Below are 19,056 nucleotides of genomic sequence, written 5' to 3' on the forward strand. Positions count from 1 at the left end.
GGCCATTGCAGCAGCAGCAAGTGGAGGAGTGGGGAATCAAACCAAGTTCTCCCAAATAAGAGTCTGCACACTTAACCACCACACCAAAATAAAGTGCACAATTGTATCATCCCAAAACCATCGCCAGCCCCACTGGTCAATGGGAAAATTGCTTTCCACAAAACCGGTCCCTGGTGCCAAAAAGGTTGGGGACCACTGCCCTATAGTATTTTGGGGATGAGGTACAACTAAATAAGCACGCCAGATTCCCAACTACCAAGATTATCCTATGCAGACGGCTAAAGGGCTGGTTCTCACTTTCAAATACTTTCAAGGGCTGCTTCTCAATTTCAGATATTTGGTTTCTCTTCTTTTGATCATGCTCCTGAATCCATTAATTGACTTTATATTGGGTTTGAGGTGATATAAAAATTCAAACTCTGTTAGGAAATTCCTGGAGATTTGGGAGCAGACCCTGGGGAGGATGGAATATGGAAAGGGAGAGAACTCAGAAGAGATATATGAGAGAGTCCATCCTCTGAACCTACCATATAATTTCAGGAGAACTCCATGCTTGATCTGGAGCATGCAACCCTACTGGGGCCTGGTGTATTTTAACTGGATCTAGACTCTACCATCCTTATGTCGGTTGCCTGAAGTTGTAAAGCTAAAATGCAGCAAACAGAATGCTTTGCTGTGCCATCCAGATAAATCCAAAGACTAGGGTGAGGTTGCCAGTTGCCCGCCTGTGGAGGGCAAGCTCCCACCTCCAGTCTCCCTTACCTGCATTTGCTCAACTGAGCAGCAGGAGGAAAAATTGGGGCAGTGGGAAAGGTTGCTGATGCTGTGATGTCACTTTTGAGTGACCAACTGCAAAGGTCTAGGAATTCTCGCAATCTCTATGGCCTTTATCATTGAGATTGAGGAAATTCCTAAATTTCTGTGACATCACTTTTGGGTGTTCACCAAGAAGGGAGGTTGCACAGGGTAAGCTAGCACAGGGCTGACAAACCTACAGGCAGTGTCCTAGGCAGTCCTACCAGGCCTAAACTGCCTGCCCTTTGCACAATTTGATGCTGTGTCTTATTTCTTTCTCTCCCAGGAGCGTGAGCAGCTGTTATCAGACTAGGCCAAGTCCTTCCCATATCCTGATATTCCTGGTTGAAGTCCTAGACTAGGGACCTGTCTTCTTGGTCTTTCATCATAGAAGCAGGTCAGCAGGTAGGGTTACCATCCTGCAGATGGGCCCTGGAGTTCTCCTGGAATTACAATTGAACTGGGGTCGCTGGGGGTAGGGGGTATTTGTGAATTTCCTACATTGTGCAGGGAGTTGGACTAGATGAACCTGGAGGTCCCTTCCAACTCTATAATTCTAGGATTTCAGTCTACAGAAATTAGTTTCCCTGGTAAAAACAGCTACTTTGGATGGTAGATTTTAAAGAGAGCCAGTCTGGTGTAGCGGTTGTGCAGACTCTTATGTGGAAGAACCGGGTTTGATTCCCAACTCTTCCACATGCATCTGTTGATGTGACCTTGAGTCAGCCACAAGTTCTCTCAGAGTGGTTCTGCTCAAGAGCAGTTATGAGAGAGCTCTCTCAGCCCCACCTACCTCATAGGGTGTCTGTTGTGGGGGTGTAGAGAAAGGAGATTGTCAATAAAGGATGGGGTATAAATCAATCTCTTCTTCTAGTATACCCCACTGAATATCTTCCCTAGGTTCCACCCTGAAATCTCCAGGAATTTCCAAAGCCATGTTGGAAACCCTAGCATCTTCAATAAGCATTTGAACTGTACACAGATTTCAAAGTATGTGTTGACATTATTCTATTTCTTGAACAATGTATAACTGTGACTTGGCACTCAACAATCAACATACCCAATTTCTACTTTGGGCACCTATTACCTTGGCAGGCAACTTCTGGTCTTTACAAGAAAAGTGTTCTAGGGTCAGTGCTTTCCGCTTTGTTCACTGAGGCAGAAGAATTAATGCATTTACTAACCAGAGCAGACAAAGTCATTGGACACAATTGAGTTGTCGTTTAATGTTAACTTGCACCCCAATGCACCTGTAACATCTGAAGTAAAGCAGACTGATTTTTAATGAAGTAGGCTATTAAAGGCCCCTTTGTTTATGCGGCACAGGTAAAATGACTGTTATTTCAAAGTTCATCCCCACAGGTGTTGGAGAAGCCCTGCATCCTCTAGCCATGAAGATGGGTCACAGCTTGATGTCCTTCATGCTAAATCAGAAGATGTAGCAGGACAGAACCCCTCTCCTTGAAAGTGCCACTCTCAGAATGTCGCACAGGCCGGAATCCTCAATCTTGTCAAACCTGTGGGCACTTCTGGAATTTTGAGGAAAAAGTAGTTGGAAGCACCACAAAATGGCTGCTGTGTTAAGACTCCTTTGCAAATTGACCAAGTGTGGCAAAGAGGAGGAGATCTACATGTTGAACAAACGGTGAGATTGAAAGGAAAGGATTGGTCATGGGGGTTCAATAGAGTCTGTCATGGAAAAAGAAGTAGCTAAGCGGAACCATCTCCCTGTTTGCTCTTTGGGGCTGAGAGGATTATTCCCTGCCCTTCACTCAGAGTCTCAGAGCAGTTTACAACTGCCTTCCCTTCCTCTCCTCACAACAGACACCCTGTGATGTAGGTGGGGCTGAGTGCGCTCTGAGAAAACTGCTCTTGACAAAACAGCTCTGAGAGAACTGTAAAAGGCTCACCCAGGGTCACCCAGATGACTACATATGGAGGAGTGGGGAATCAAACCTGGTTCTCCAGATTACAGTCCACAGCTCCTAACCACTACACTGTACCGGCCCTAATACACAATTCTATACATGTTTCCATAGATGTCTTGCTGCGCTTAGTAGTGCTTTCTTTCCATTATTAGGTCCTACCGAACACCATGGGACTTGTTGTTTAGAACCGTGTTCTTACTTCCTTTCAGTCTTATTTCTTGATGCTTATTCAGAGTTAACCATCCACAGCCCAGGGGTTGGAGACCCCTGACATGTCAGAAAGGATACTGTAGATGCACTGCTGCCACCTCCTTTTCAAGACTTGAGCCTGGCTGAAAAATGCCATGTTAAAGAACTTGGGCTTGGTTGTACAGATCTACATGTTGAGCAAACTGAGAGAGTGAAAGGAAAGGATTGGTCCTGGGGATTCAACAGAGCCTGTTATGAAAAAAAAAAACAGAAGTGGCTAAGTGGAAGACCTTTCTGTTCACTCTTTCGGGATGAGAAGACAGATCTATGCTATCAAGTTTGACATGAAGCAAGGCAATGACAGCAAACATGAGGAGTGTGCAAGTCACACGGACAATTGTCTGAAATGAGCAATGTTAGGCAGTGTCGACTTTGCTTATCAACACAGTCTATCGCATACATCAGCGGTCCCCAACTTTTTTGTCGCCAGGGACCGGTTTTGTGGAAGACAATTTTTCCACAGACTGGGGAGAGGGGCAATGGTTTTGAGATGATGCAATTGTGCACTTCATTTCTTGGTTTGGTGCGGTTAAGTGTGTGGACTCCTATCTAGCGGAAACGGGTTTGATTTCCCACTCCTCCACTTGGAGTTGCTGGAATGGCCTTGTGTGCTTCTGGAATGACAACTTGCAGAGTTGTCCTTGGAAGGGCAGCTTCTGGGGAGAGCTCTCTCAGCCCCATCCACCTCACAGGGTGTCTGTTGAGGGAGAGGAAGGTAAAGGAGATTGTAAGCCGCTCTGAGACTCTGAAATTTGAAGTGGAGGGCAGGATATAAATCCAATGTTGTCTTATTATTATTACTATATTGTAATATATAATGAAACAATTATACAACTCACGGTCCGGTTGCTAACAGGCCATGGACTGGTACCCGACCACAGTCCAGGGGCTGGAGACCCCTGACATGTCAGAAAGGATAACCAGAATAGATTGCATGGCGTCCTGTGGCTATGATGAGACTGATGATTCAGTACATCCAGAAGTGTTCAGAGGCCCAGCAAACCTAGCTGCTTCAAACCGGTCCGGTCATGGAACTTCACCTGCACCGTGGCACAGTATTTAGAGGCCCTTCAAGTACAGTTCATAACGAACTGCTTAAATGCAAGTTCACAGTAGCCAAGGATCATATTAGTCAGGAGCAGAGCTTTTTTTGAGCAGGAACACACAGGAACGCAGTGCTGGCTGGCTTGGTGTCAGGGGGTGTGGCCTGACATGCAAATGAGCCCCTGCTGGGCTTTTCCTACAAAAAAGCCCTCTGTGAAACAATGGTGATGTGGCCTCATATGAGTTCCTGCTAGGGGTTTTCTACAAAAAAGGCCCTGGCCAGTCACAATGCTCTCAGAACTCTCTCAGCCCCACCTACTTCGCAATTTAGGTGCCTGTTGTGTGGAGAGGAAGGGAAGGAGATTGAAAGTTGCTTTGAAACTAAATTTTAGGGTACAGAAAAGTATTCAATTTGTGTCCATAGAGGCTGATGAAACCCAGATGTATAAATGCTCAGTCTTTACTGATTTCCTGCTACATCAATGGTGAAGGCTCAACAGTGGGATGCTTCTACATATCCATACGGTTGCTGGATTCTTGTGCTGAGACAACTGGGATCTGGAGGAAGTGTTCTCCATGGAGAGTGACAAACAAATGCACTGCTCAGAGTTATGATGGAGCAAGTGTGATGTGTGGTCAGCATGGAGGAGTTCAAAAGAGGATTCAGGAGAATGTATATTGAAATTAACTATGTTCATTGTTATATCCACCAGATGAATTTGACAATAACTTGATAATACAACAAGCAGCATCCCTAATCAAGGATGCTGGAGTGTTCTTTGCAGACATTTCTGCAGCAGTCATTTTTGCAGAGTCAGAAAGAAAAAAAGTACTGAATTTCTAGAAACAGTTGTGGAAAGATGACTTCCAAGGTCATCTCAGACATTCAACAGGGAATGTAGTATTTGAGAGGATACTGGAACTCATTGAATACTTTAAGGAACCAAGAGCCTGGAATTTGATCAGACTACTGTCCATGAGGCCAGAGGATTCATTTGACTCATGGAGAAAGATAGAGAATTCCTTTACTTTTTGTACCTCTTCCATAGAATAATGCTTAATAGGGATATTCTGTACAGTGAACTCCAGTGAAATGCCAATGATTTTGTAGCAATCAGGGCAGTTGTCTCTAATTCAAGGCTTGTTCTTTGAGCTGTCTGAGCAATCTTAGCTGCCTGGAATCAAAAGCGAGGAAACCCTGGATCAATTTGCAGCAGAAGTTTGTGATATCATGATTTTACAAGCCAAGAAATTGTGAATTCACTGAACATCTAGTATGTGACACATTGATACAGAATAGCTTGTTTAAAACATGTAATTTGAAGTTCCTAAAGCACCCTCTGCAGAAAGCAGCAAAGACCTACCCAATGCTATAGAAATGCAGAGTCTTCCACAAGAGGCAAGAGTTTCACCACATCAAGGATGCTTCAAGCCTACAGAATACTTGTTCCTAATTTTCTTATCTTATCAGTAAAGACAGTCTGTCTGATAATACTCCTGCTAATTATTATTATAAATCATTTGCTTATTTTAAGTTTACTGTTTTATAACATCATTTTAATCTTCGTAATTTGTATCTGTACATTGCTTGTCTTCCATCTTTCAACCTCATTGCATGGGCTGAATTGTTGTTAATTTTATTGTGTGTGATGTTATTGTATTAGATCAAGGCACATACTGTATATTCCTATTACTGGCTTTATCTTGTACTTCTACTGTTGACGTTTTTGTTCTTCTTATAAAGCAGAAATTCAATAAAAACAATTATTATTTTTAAAGGTTGCTTCAACCCTACCAAAGACACTTCTAGATAAGAACCCGGAGACATGTTTTTGCAAGAACAGTGCAACCATTCAGAATCACAGTGACCGCTCCAGTGACTGCTGCAGAAGCCGAGCAAGCATTCTTTGCTCTGAAAAGAATACTTTCCTGAGAAATACCATCTCTTAAGAGAGGCTCAATGAATTAGCAGTTCTGTCCAAACAACAGCTGATTGAAGAAATTCCAGATTTTAATCATAAGACTGTGAAATGGTTTGGAAACCAGTAAGAATTTTGCACTAACTTCACCTAAATGAGGTAGGTAAAAAGGGGAAAAAAGAAGACAGGAGGAAAAGCCAACAGATCACATCCCAAAACACTGAACAGAGAGCACTCCATCAGTTTGGTTCTTTTGTTTGATAGTAATGTTTCTTATATCAATGTTCTGATGTTTGTATTGTCATTTGTAAACCATCTAAGTTGCATAAGTTTAATGTGGAATATTTTAATAAACTGAAGTTAATAAAAACATGCCCAGTTTCAGATGACAACTAGAGACATCTACACTTCTGTGTCCATGTATGGAAGGAGGTGGAGTATATAGAAATGAGCCCATGGTGCTAGTTTACCCCTAGGTCTGCTCTTTCTCTCTGGAATGAATATTAATGGAGGATAACATGGTTGGAAGGAGTGGTGGAGGCCACACCACGTTCCTCTTAAGACAATTGACACAGACCTACTGAACCAATGGAAGAGACCTTTTGTAAGTTCATTTACATGTTATTTGTTAAGAAACAAGAGGAGGAGGAGACTGGATTTATATCCCACCCTTCACTCAGAGTCTCAGAGCAGCTTACAATTTCCTTTCCTGTTCCCCTCCCCACAACAGACACCCAGTGAGGTAGGTGGGGCAGAAAGAGTTCTTTCAGGAGAGAGCAGCTCTGCTGAGAACTTATGGCTGACTCAAGGTCATCCAGCAACTGCATGTGGAGGAGTGGGGAATCAAACCCAGATCAGAGTCCGCATTCTTAACTACTACACCAAACTGGCTTTCTCTCTTGAGTGATCTTAGTGTTGCAAAGGACAAGGTTGGGGACAAAATAAGGCTCCACCCACCACTTGCTGCCCTGCTTTACCAAACATCCACAATTCATCATGGCCACAATTAATGAGCTATAATGTGTGTGAGAGCACACTATTAGTCAGTTTAATGTTATCAAGTTTCACTTGCTATCAAAATATACAATTAATCCTGTCAGTGTACAGCTGTTTTTGTCCAGCTACACACAGACTAGACTGACTGGCACCTTAGGCAAGGCTAACTTCTGGTGCCCTCCCCCGCACTGATAATGTCACCAAGTCACATGGGGGGTGCCCAGTGTTGTACCCCCCAGAATGCTGGCGCTCTAGGCAGTCACCTAGTTTGCCTAGTGGCAGGGCCGGCCCTGGCTACACATATGCTCTAGTAGCACAGGGTACATCCATTCACAGCTCTCTCTCTCTCTCTCTCTAATATTGGCTGTATCTGCAGTTTTGCTTATAGAAAGCTCAGGCATTAATCCTTTTAAATTTCACAAGTATGAACACTACAATTTCATGTTAATTAACATATACATGAAGCATGTCATTTTTGTTAAAACAGTAAATAAATATAGGGTTCATAAGTAAGTGTTGGATATATTTCAATACATTTTCAGGCTTTAAAACAACTCCTTCTATGGCTTCAAAACGTCCAGAAAAAATCACTCTCTACCTGGAACACTCTACCTCTGGGACTGCAGACTTCTGCACTGATAAAATTTTGTTCCTGTAAGAAACATCTTTCTCCAGGTGGGGCCTGGAAATCTCCTGGGACTACAAGTGATCTACAGACTACAGAACTTGGTTCCCCTGGAGAAAATGGCCGCACTGGAGAGTGGACTCTATGGCAGTATATCCTGCTGAGATCCCTCCTCAAACTCTACCATGATCTCCAGGATTTTCCCATCCCAAGGTTGGCATCATGTATGTATCCGATTTGTATGTGTTCTTGAGTCACTTAAGCCTTCTGCCTTCCCACTATGAGAATCTCACTCTCACGCCTTGAAGCAGGGCTCATCTTTTAGTGGCAAGATGATGGAGTTTGAACTAAACTTGGGCATTCAGGTGATTATCAGGGTTGTTATGAGACTGCACTGAGGGACCCATTTTTAGTGGCAGCCTCCCCCCCCCCCCCATTTTCTACAATGGATTTTTATGGTGCATCATAGCCTGGGTAAAATTGCACAAGCCTGCGCTTCAAAAATGAACACAGAGAGAGAGAGAGAGCTATGGGGAAACGAACAAGAGTGTACAGAATTTTAGGATTAAAAAATGACATACATGGGATACCATTAAAAACTCAGATCATATTATACAGCAGCAAGGTGAAGTTGCACATCCAATAATAAAAAATCACAATAATGGTTACACGTGTACATCAGCCCAAAGAGCCTTCTTCAGTGGTAAAACTGTAACTATTATAAATATAAAATATATTTTTCAGGCACAGCAGGTTGTGTGTTTGGGTCCTGAAATAAAAGATACTAACGTATGAAAATAATAGCATACTGACTTGTCACAAAAATGTTTTAACAGAAAATATTAGTACAGAATGGTACTAATTACACTAAAAAAAGTGAAGTGCCTAGCAATCAGCTACAGTTCTGTATATACTGAGGAGCCCTCACTCAACAAAGATGGTCACTAGGAACCACCCTTCTGTAAATGAAATCAATGGCATACCATCGATGTATAGTTGAACTAAAATATTTATTTAATAACACTGAGTATGCTCCAATGAAAGTTAGAGGTATATTATAATCTGAGTTTTAGTGGTATCCTATGTATGTCATTCTTAATCGTAAAATTCTGTGCACTGTGTAATAAACAGTTGCACTTTATTTTATTTTCCAGTAGCTCAACCTTTTGGTTCCTGACTTGATTTTCAGGTTGGGTTCTTTCCCTTTTTGTCTTTCTTTACAAGAGTGTACACCAGGGTTCCCCAATCTGGCCTCCACATGTGCCATGGTGTCCACCAGTACTTCCCTCGTGCCCTCCAAGCTTTTCAGAAAGTGTGTGTGGCGGGGTCACGGTAAGTCAGGGCTTGTTATAGGCTGCGTTCATTCAAATGATGATGATGATGATGATGATGATATTGGATTTATATCCCGCCCTTGACTCCAAAGAGTCTCAGAGCGGCTCACAAATCTCCTTTACCTTCCTCCCCCACAACAGACACCCTGTGAGGTGGGTGGGGCTGGAGAGGGCTCTCACAGCAGCTGCCCTTTCAAGGACAACCTCTGCCAGAGCTATGGCTGACCCAAGGCCATTTCAGCAGCTGCAAGCGGAGGAGTGGGGAATCAAACCCGGTTCTCCCAGATAAGAGTCCGCACACTTAACCACTACACCAAACTGGCTCTCCACAAATGAAAGGGTTTTCTATCAGAGGACTGATAAGCACCTTGAATTTCCTTAGTCAGCATATAATTCCCTTTCCCTTTCAGGCTTTCTTTCTTTCCAAGGGATACAAAGGAGACGTTCCATTTAGCTCCACCTTTTTTGGAAGCCATTTTGATGGGACCAGTATGTAATGGGAAAGACAATGGACAACCCTTTCTTCAAAAAAGATGCTGATTTGGCTAGAGATTATAATTTGCTTTGGGCCCCAGTTTTGGAATTATTTGGGAATATTTCCTTTTTGCCTGATAGAATGAACTGTAGACTATTTCTTAATACCTAGCATATTATGTATTGTTTTTGTAAATTGTTATATGCCTCCAATGCTCTAAATTGGATTCTTGTATGCTAGATTTGTATTTTTATTATCTGTTTTCCCTGTGCTCGCTTTGCATTGGATTAGATTCAATAAAATAAAATCTATTTTAAAAAAAGGAAGCCATTTTGGGATGCACTCACCACTACCCTCAAAATTCCAGAGGTGTCCATAGGCCTCAAAAGATTGGAGACCCCTTCATTTATTATGTAAGTGTCAAGCAGCTCTGAAGACACCGTGGCTTGGCTCAGTCCTGAGAACTACACCACAGAAATCATATTAACTCACCAAAGACCTTTGTGGAGAATGCTTTGCGTGCATTTAAAGTACACACATAAAATGCATATGCTTGTTTGATGTGACCCCCAAATGAATGTCTATCTTCAAATGAATTTCTGTCCCTTTAACAATTGATAAAAAAAAATGTTTCCCTCCTATTGTCTTGAATTTTCTTTGGAAGCATAGAAAAGGTACAGAAAAGGCATAAAATGTCTCATTGTCTACTGACTGGGGGGGGGGGGGGCGGGGTGAGGAGCCAAAGAAAGCATACTACTTTTAAAAGTCCCTAAATGATCTATAGGCTAAATTAACTTCAGGAATGAAGAAATGCAGAGTCAGTATTATGTGTTTGCTTCAGAGAACGATAACTCATCCACAACTCATTTCTGCTTGCGAACCATGCCTGATATATTTATTGGAGACACGGAACATTTATCTCAATTGCTAACTAGCCTTCCTTTTGGATGCTACAGCCCAGCCGCCCAACCAAGGCAAAGGGAATAAGAAAGTCAGCATGCAGTTGCTAGGCAACTGCAGTGCATGCTTTCTCATCTGCCTCCAAGTTGTACTGATGCAAGTAGGGCTGGAGATCAAAAGAGGACCACGGTCTGGAGAATGAAGATGTTGCCCATTCAGCCAGATCTCCACTGCCCTGAAAAGCTTTCCTGTCCAGCGCCAGGGAAGTTCCACAGATGCATAAAGGAGAGAAGTTCATTCTCTCGCTCTTTCACATCAAGTGGTTATGCAGCGGTTTGGTGAAGCCCTCTACAAAAAGGCCAAAATGGGAAAGGGAGGAGAAAAAAAATCTGATGTTAAAGGGAATCCATTCCCAAGCAAGATGAGATTTATACTTGTAAAGCCTCACCTTCTCTTCGTTGAGTTCCAGCTGCAGGAAAGTTGAGACAGGCAGCAAAGAGGCAGCCCAGGGTTACCAGCCAGTGTGGAGCCATCCCAGGGAAATCAGGATTATGTCCTCCAACAGGTTCTCCAGTCCAACACAGTTCTAATCCAAACACTTGGAGGATCGAGGTTGAGGAGCTGCAGCTGCAGACTGTTCCCCTTTGCCTGCTCCCCCCTCCTCTGTTTCAGTGGTTTTATCACCTCCGTTGCTTGAATCACTCTAGACAGGAAGAAAAAACGCTTACCTTCAGCATGACTCACCTTATGAATTAAAAAAAAAGGAGAGGGCCCAGCCCATGCACTGTGCAGGGAGACAGTTTCTCCTTATCCATTCATAGGGGCGGTTCTCAACAGATTACAAGCAGCAGCAAATGCCCCTGGCTGCAGGCCAAGAGGGAGTGGGGAAGGTGGCAGAAGAACTGGAAAGGAGATTTTAACACTGAGACACCACTATAATGTCACCTTTTGTGGGAAACCCAACTACTAGCAATGGCCAGTGTCCTTCAAGAAGAGGAACCTCGCATATTTCTGTCAATGACAACATTGTTCAGGAGTTGCTAGTAGCCCTCAAGGAATACCATTTCTGTTCAAAACTACGCCAAACTCTGGAATGAACTAGGCATGTTCTCAATCAATTACCATCCAACTGAATCCTTGTCGGGAATTTGATTTCATTATAATTATTATTCTGAAAACCCAGCTCGCTTGTTGCTCTGTGGGGAAGCAGATCAAATCCTCTCTTATCTGCCAAACTGAATCTAAATGAAAAAGCGGAAGAGAAGGTGGATTATAAACCAGGGAGATAACTCCAGATGTTTTTAAAACTTCCTCAGTTTATGAGTATCTTTATATCTTATGCCAGCAAATTCCACGTCAGCCACATTTTGTATTAAGCAGTACAGTTTTTCAGCCGTTCTGAACCTACTGCTAGTCTATGGGTGACTTCATGTTTTAATATGATGAGAAAGAAAGAAAAGACTGTATCCATACTATTCATGACATTAGATGCTTCTGTCATATCACCAACTCTGGTCATGAACTCTAAAGTTCAGATTCTTTCCTCGAGGGAAGGTGCTCCAACCCCTTTGATTGTTTTGATGGAGCACCCCAAATGGTATCCTGTACTTCAAATGGAGCTACACTACAAATTTGTATGAAGAATCTATTATTTACTTGGTTTTCACAAGGGGACAGGCTGGTACAGTTTCCCTGTTGCTGCTGTGGCTGCTGATGCGGTGCATGGCTGGTTTCTCTATGGTTTCTGTATTCCACTTCACTGGCAGTGGCTAATTCCCCCCCCCCACGCCCCCTAGGCTTTTCCACTTTTTAAAAAATTGGCAATGATTATTATTCTATAATGTAATCATCGATCAGTGTATAATTTCCACTGAATTCCCAGCTTTCATTACTAAGTCTCTGGCTCTTTTTGTTGTGGTGATGCAAAGGAAAAGGGCATATTTCCCAAACAAGAAGGGCTAAAGAGTTATTTCTTTTAAAAAATGAATCCTGGGAATTCACAGAAAGTGATACACATATTGCTACTGTTATATCATGGTAACAATATTGATTTGCTGACTTAAAGAACAAAAAGAGTTTATAATGCTGGATCTTTTTTGCTTCAATGTATGTCAATTTGTGCTTACTTACAGTGGGTCTTCTTTGCCTTTTTGTTACGTTGCATATTTACCCAGTTTTTAGATCTTCTGTTGCAGCTTTTCATAGCCAAATTTGCACGGTGTCATCCTGATTAATTCCAAGTCATCTGTAAAACTGGATAACTCGCTGTTCACCCCTGATTGTAGATCATTTTTTGAATAAACTAAGCAGCAGTGGTTCTGGTATGCAGCATTATGATACATATTACTTCCAGGCAGGGCTTTTTTGGTAGAAAAAGCCCAGCAGGAACTCATTTGCATATTAGGCCACACTCCTGACACCAAGCTTCCAGGGCATTTTTTTTGTTGCAGGATCTCCTTTGCATATTAGGCCACACACCCCTGATCATAGAATCATAGAGTTGGAAGGGATCTCTAGGGTCATCTAGTCCAACCCCCTGCACAATGCAGGAAACTCTCAAACACCTCCCCCAAAATTCACAGGATCTTCATTGATGTCAGATGGCCATGTAGCCTCTGTTAAAAATCATCCAAGGAAGGAGAGCCCACCACCTCCTGAGAAAGCCTGTTCCACTGAGGAACAACTCTGTCAGGAAGTTCTTCCTAATGTTGAGCCGGAAACTCTTTTGATTTAATTTCAACCCATTGGTTCTGGTCCTACCTTCCAGGGCCACAGAAAACAATTCCACACCATCCTCTATATGACAGCCCTTCAAGTTCTTGAAGATGGTGATCATATCAACTGTCAGCCACCTTCTCTTCAGGCTAAACATCCCCAGCAACTTCAACCTTTCCTCATAGGACTTGGTCTCCAGACCCCTCGCCATCTTCGTCGCCCTCCTCTGGACCCGTTCCAGCTTGTCTATATCCTTCTTAAAATGTGGTGCCCAAAACTGAACACAAGACTCCAGTATTAATTCAGAAACTCACCAAAGCATGCAGGAGTGATCACATTATATTCAGACATTTAGAACAAATCCCTGGCCAATCCTCCTGGAGCTTACAGTAGGCCCTGTAAGAAGAGCCCTGTAAGTTCTTGGATGATTGGCTACATCAGGGGGGGTGTGGCCTAATATGCAAAGGAGTTCCTGCTACAAAAAGCCCTGATTACTTCCCTCCATTATGAATTTTGCCTGTTTATTTCATCTCTTTGATTTTATACAAACGTTTTCCAATCCCCAAGCACATATGTCTTCTTATGCCATAACTGCTGAGTTAACTCAGGTGCTTTTGGCCAGGGATTCGTTCTAAATGTCTAAATATAATGCGATCACTCCTGCATGCTTTGGTGAGTCTCTGAATTCTCAAGGTTCAAGCAGGTCAGTCCTTTCCCTGAATAATTCTCAGTCACAGTTGGTTTATTCTAGCTACTTTTTGCTAATTTACCTGGCAAGTTAGACTGACACACACTGTCATTTCCCCAGGATCCTTTTTAAAATAATTGGCTTACATTAGCAGCTCTCCTCTGCGAGGTGTGCTGTAAATGAATGTTACGTATCTTTTCTACAAGTTCACATTTGGATCTTTAAAGAAATGACTGGTGAATTCCATCAAATCTTACCTTGGTGACATGTCTTTTTAAAAAATGCAATCCTTTTATTTTCAACTCTGCTTGGCATAGCTCTTCTACTTCTGTGTGGCTGTGGCTGTTAAATCACAGCTAACATATGGTGACCAGTGTTCTCTCTAAGTTGAGTTACTGTGAGCTAGCTTACAGATTTTTTAACCTCCAGCTCACACATTTTTGGCTTAGCTCAGGAAGGATGACCCCCATAGCACACTAATTTATGCAGTAGCTCACAACTTTAATGCCAGTAGCTCACCAAGTAGAATTTTTGCTCAGAAGACTCTGCAGCTTAGAGGGAACATTGATGGTGACCCTAAAGTTTTGAAGGCAAGAGATGTTTCAGAGGTGGTTTTGTCATTGCCTGCCTCTGAATCTCAGCTCTGGTACCCCTTGAAGGTCTCCCTTCCAAATACTAGCCAGGGCTGGCCCTGCTTAGCTTCTGAGATATGATGAGATGAGGCTAGCCTGAGCTATTGAGGTCCAGCTCTTCTGCTGCCCTTCCCCAAATCCAGTGGTCCTGGTTTGGGTCTGTCTACAGCAGTGTCAGGCTAGGATCTGGAAAATGTGAATTTAAATACCTGTTAGGCTAACAGAAGCTCACTGAGTGACCTTGGGCTAGTCATTTGCTCTCAGTCTAACCTACCTGACAGGGATGTTTTTGTCACATAGGGTTGCCAAGCTTCCAGGCAGCAGTTGGAGATCTCCTGGGATTACAACTGATCTCCAGGCAACAGAGATCAGTTAACTTAGAGAAAATGACCACTTTGGAAGGTGGACCGTATAGCAGAGGTGTCATACATATAGCCTGTGGGCTGGAACTGACCACCCCAGGGCTTTTGTCCATCCTGTGAGTAACTGGGTAACTTTGTTGCCAGATGACAGAGTGTCCCTGTTTACTGTCCCAGTGCTAATGAGTAATGGGCAGTGGAAATGGGAGGGTAGATATTAGGGAAATACCATAAGGAAATACTATAAGAGAGTTAATGTTTTAAGCATTTTTGTATTTTTAAAAATATTATTTTGCTTTGCCTGTTTCCTTTATAAAGTCTATATCTCTTGTACCCGGCATTACTTTTTATAGCACACATTGCCCAGCCCAAAAAAGTGACAGTTATGTCTAATCATTTGTAACAAATGAGTTTGACACCTCTGTTCTATAGCATTACACCCCTCTCACTGGAGTCCCTCCCCTCTTCAGAACCCAGTCTCTTCTGGCTCCACCCTCCAAATCTTCAGGTATTTCCCAACCCGGAGCTGGCAACCCTATTTTTTGTGTGAATGAAACAGGAAATTAAAACAATACTGTTAAGCTGATTTGGATCCCCACTGAGGAGAAAAGTGGGGGATAAATATGTAAATAATAATAAAAATATAGTATGCTCCTCTGATTTCAGAGGTGTGGATGACATGCATAGAAAAATTCCTTCAGTGGCTAGCTCAGCACTGCTGATTCTGAACTCTAATTTTAAGTAATTAAAGTTTAGGTGGTTTCCATAATCTTTTCTTCAGGCTTAAGCTATCATGCTGATTCAGACAGGATAATATTCTATGGTCACTCATTGCCAGGAGAATTAAAACAGCACTACTACCATAACCATGGAGTGAGATCACCAAGAATTTCAGAAGCTTCTTTTGCCAAAAGTGTGTGTCGGAGAATTGAATTTGGTTTGTTTTTGTCAGATGGTTTTTCTTGGAGCCATAGCAGGAAGGCTGAGACAGCAGCGGTGGAGGAAGTTAAACCGTTATGAAATCCCTGGGATAGGAAAAGTCAAAAATCAAAACATCCAATTCATAAAAAGAGTGAAATAGCAAAAGACAAAGTAAGCCAGAATCAGTTGAGGAGCATGCAAAGGGACAACTAGGCAGGTGACAAGAGGGTGAGAACAACTGGCAGAGTCTGAACGGGGCAATCAAGTTGCTTATGTTGAAGAAAAGCTGCAGGGTCTGAAAGTTAAAAAAAAAAATGATTGGTCCCCCATGGTCACGTAACTGCCTAGCTCCAGAAGGTTCTCCTCAGAGTTTGCTGCTAGCCAACCTGAAGTTTCCTGTCCCCCAGGCAATGATCTGGGAATAGCTCCAGATTTCCACTCTGTGGTCTGAAACTCCCCCCCCCCAACCCAAAAGCAATCGGAAATTAACAGTCAACGATGATAGTGACAGCATATATTATCATGTGCTATTATATATTATCATGTGATGGATAAATTATTGCATTATGTTGTCTGATTGAATTCTTGTTTTTAACTTAAAATTGTCATTGTTGTCATGATTTTAAAAATGGTTTATAAATCTGTAATGGATAAGAGTTTAATTGTTATTGTGATTGCTGTATTATGGTTTGTTGTTTTTGGCATTTTGGTGCTATTTGCTAAGGCTTTGAGCCAATACAATAAAGTTTACAGAAGCGTTATCATGTGTTCACTCCCTTTCCTCAAAGGTCTGTGGACCTTATGCCCTGATAGCTTTTAACACAAGGGCAACAGTGGCTAGCAGGAGGAGCAATGGGGTGGGGGGGAAGACAACAACTATATTGCCATATTCAGGAACATTTCCCTTCCGTCCCATATACACCATGATGGGAAGATGTAATGCCATGAGACATCACTACTGTCTAGTGTGGGGGGAGTTAGAAGCGGGGGGGGGGGGGTTTTGAGCAGGAATGCACAGGAACACAATTCCAGATGGCTTGGCATAAGGGGGTGTGGCCTAATATGCAAATTAGTTTCTGCTGAGATTTTTCCTAGGAAAAAAGCCCTGGTTAGAAGTCCTATTTGCACAACTGGAGGACCTTCCAAAAATCATCTTTTTGCAATTTACGTACTCACAACATGTCTTTCTCTTGCCCTATATTCATTTAGAAAAATGTCTTCTGGTAATAAATGAGAATCTTTGCATAATCTATTTGTTAAAACAGATTTACCTCCACCTAAGAAGGGGCTTCCACCTGCACGAACAAGGTTACAATTAATATATAGACTAGTACTCATCTTATCATCTGGATGCACCGTCACATTACAATCAGTGCTCACCCAAGATCCTGGTATAGGTTGACGGGGATGGGCTGTTGTGCAATGGAAGGGCCTCTGCTTTGCATGCAGAAGATCCCAGGTTCAATTCCTGGCATCTCCAGTTGAAAGGACCAGTCAGTAGGTGATGTGAGAGACTTCTGCCAGAGATCTAGGAGTGCTGCTGCCAGGCTGAATAGACATTAACTAACATGATGAACCATAAGATGGTCTGCTTCAGGACAAGGCGGCTTCATATGAAGTTTCTCTTTCATGGGGTATGCACTCTTACTTGGGGCCCCTAAGTGCACATGAGCAGTTCTGGATTGAGGACATTGGCTCTTGGAGTACATGATTATCGAAAGGGACTGCCCTCTCCTGAAAAAAATGTGTCATTCCAAAGGGATGGCACAATAGAAGAAATCCTTTGAATTATGTTCGTTAACACTGCAAGTAGGAAATGGGGGGAGGAATGACAAAATTATTCTGAATTAATTGCAAGCATAGGAGGCTTGTGCATGCTGTGTAAATAAAGGCAGCTGCATATCTGTCTATCCAGGTGTAACTTTACAGTCTACCAACTGTGCATCATAAAAAACCATAGTTGCCCCTCCCTTTTACTCATCAGTACTGTTTTGCCTGAGCATTTATTATCAGTCATACCAGACCAGAAGTAGGTTTAGTTAATACAGTAGTTCACTTGAATATGGTGTTAAACTCTGATTGCCATCCAAAACCAACAAATGGATTCCACACTTCATAGGAGACCGTGTTTGGTCCCGGAGCCTCAGATAGCTCCAGGTTTGTTTGTTGAGAACCAACATGCCATGCAGTATCTGGCTGACTTCAGTCTTCTTTCATGACCTAGGGTTTTTTTTGGGGGGGAGGGGTGGTTAACTAGAATTCCTACGCTGCACAGATATATTTTAAACTAGCAAAATGCACATCCAGGCTTTAAAGCTTACTTAACTTGTATTTTTATTTACACTAGTTTTAGCCACAGCAGGTCACAATTCCATACTAAAAAGTATTCAGCCTTGCTTAATAGCGTGAACATTACATACATCCACCGAATTCAAATTCTCTGCAAAAGCTGTAGTAACCCAGCTCTAGATGATCCACCATAACCTGGCTTAGCTTAGCTCTTGGAGGATTGGCTACATCACGAGTGTGTGGCCTAATATGCAAAGAAGCTCCTGCTAGAATTCCACCCGATTCCAGGTATAGTGGACTGCTGTGTGGATCACAGATATAAGGCACTAAGGGCTTTGGAGGAAAGGCTCATTACATGATTGTCTGTCATATATGAACAGATAAACGTTATAGCAGGTAAGTAAAAAAACTCACTCCAAGGATGTTGTTTTGACAGAACTAAAGATTCTGCTGGCAGCAGTGTTGCTTCTGGGTTGAGCTTGTTTTCTCCTCCTTGCAACTACTTAGGATGGGTGGGACCAAAGGCATGCGTCTTTGGGCGAAAGCCAACAAGCCAGAGCCAAAGGGCTCTTTGGCATGTGGCTGATAGCCTAATGCTTGCAATAGGTAGTCTGATAGACCAAACTATTTCTGTATTTTCTTGGCTTAAAAAGGTTTTTTAATTTTCTGTAAGCCAGTATGAGTTTCTTTGGGGTGAAAATGGCATAGAAATAAAAGTAGGAAAGCATGCCAGCTTTTAAGTCTTGGTGTGGAAGAGTGCTTCAGAAATGGCTGTATTTCAGCAGAGGAAAAAAATGCAATAGTATTGGAATGATTTGCCAACCTGTTCAACAAATAGCTAGCTTTCTATCAAAATTACAGTGGGGAAAAAAATCTGTATTAATAATGAACTCAAGAGCCAAAATTGAAATCTCCAGCTAATCCTAAAACATCAGCTATGACAACTTTCATTCTGGAGTCCATCAAGTGTTTTCCATGGTAAACTCTAGGGATACACATTCAGAAATTAATTAAAAACCTAAACCAAACTTTCATTCATCAATATAGTCAATTCAAACAGAAACATTTGAGAATGGGAAATCTTTGGACCTCTGCTATGCTAGTATCTGGTTTAGAATTTAATATCAGAGGATGGGGGGGAGAGCAAGGAAAGAATTACTTAAAAGATATGACAGGGACTTTTTCCA

The 19,056-nt window shown here is 42.4% G+C and overlaps 1 protein-coding gene across 1 annotated transcript in view; it reads right to left on the reverse strand.

The window, feature by feature from the left end:
* The window catches only part of LAMC2 (laminin subunit gamma 2), an 83,256-nt gene extending 72,401 nt beyond the window's left edge, over positions 1 to 10,855 (reverse strand). Inside the window, exon 1 of the mRNA XM_060232416.1 lies at positions 10,714 to 10,855. Coding sequence (XP_060088399.1) covers positions 10,714 to 10,798 — 85 coding nt within the window. The 5' untranslated portion in view covers positions 10,799 to 10,855. The remainder of the gene's footprint in view (positions 1 to 10,713) is intronic.
* Positions 10,856 to 19,056: the final 8,201 nt, after the last annotated feature.

This window comes from Heteronotia binoei, chromosome 2 (genome assembly GCF_032191835.1).
Source record: "Heteronotia binoei isolate CCM8104 ecotype False Entrance Well chromosome 2, APGP_CSIRO_Hbin_v1, whole genome shotgun sequence".
Classification (NCBI taxonomy): domain Eukaryota; kingdom Metazoa; phylum Chordata; class Lepidosauria; order Squamata; family Gekkonidae; genus Heteronotia; species Heteronotia binoei.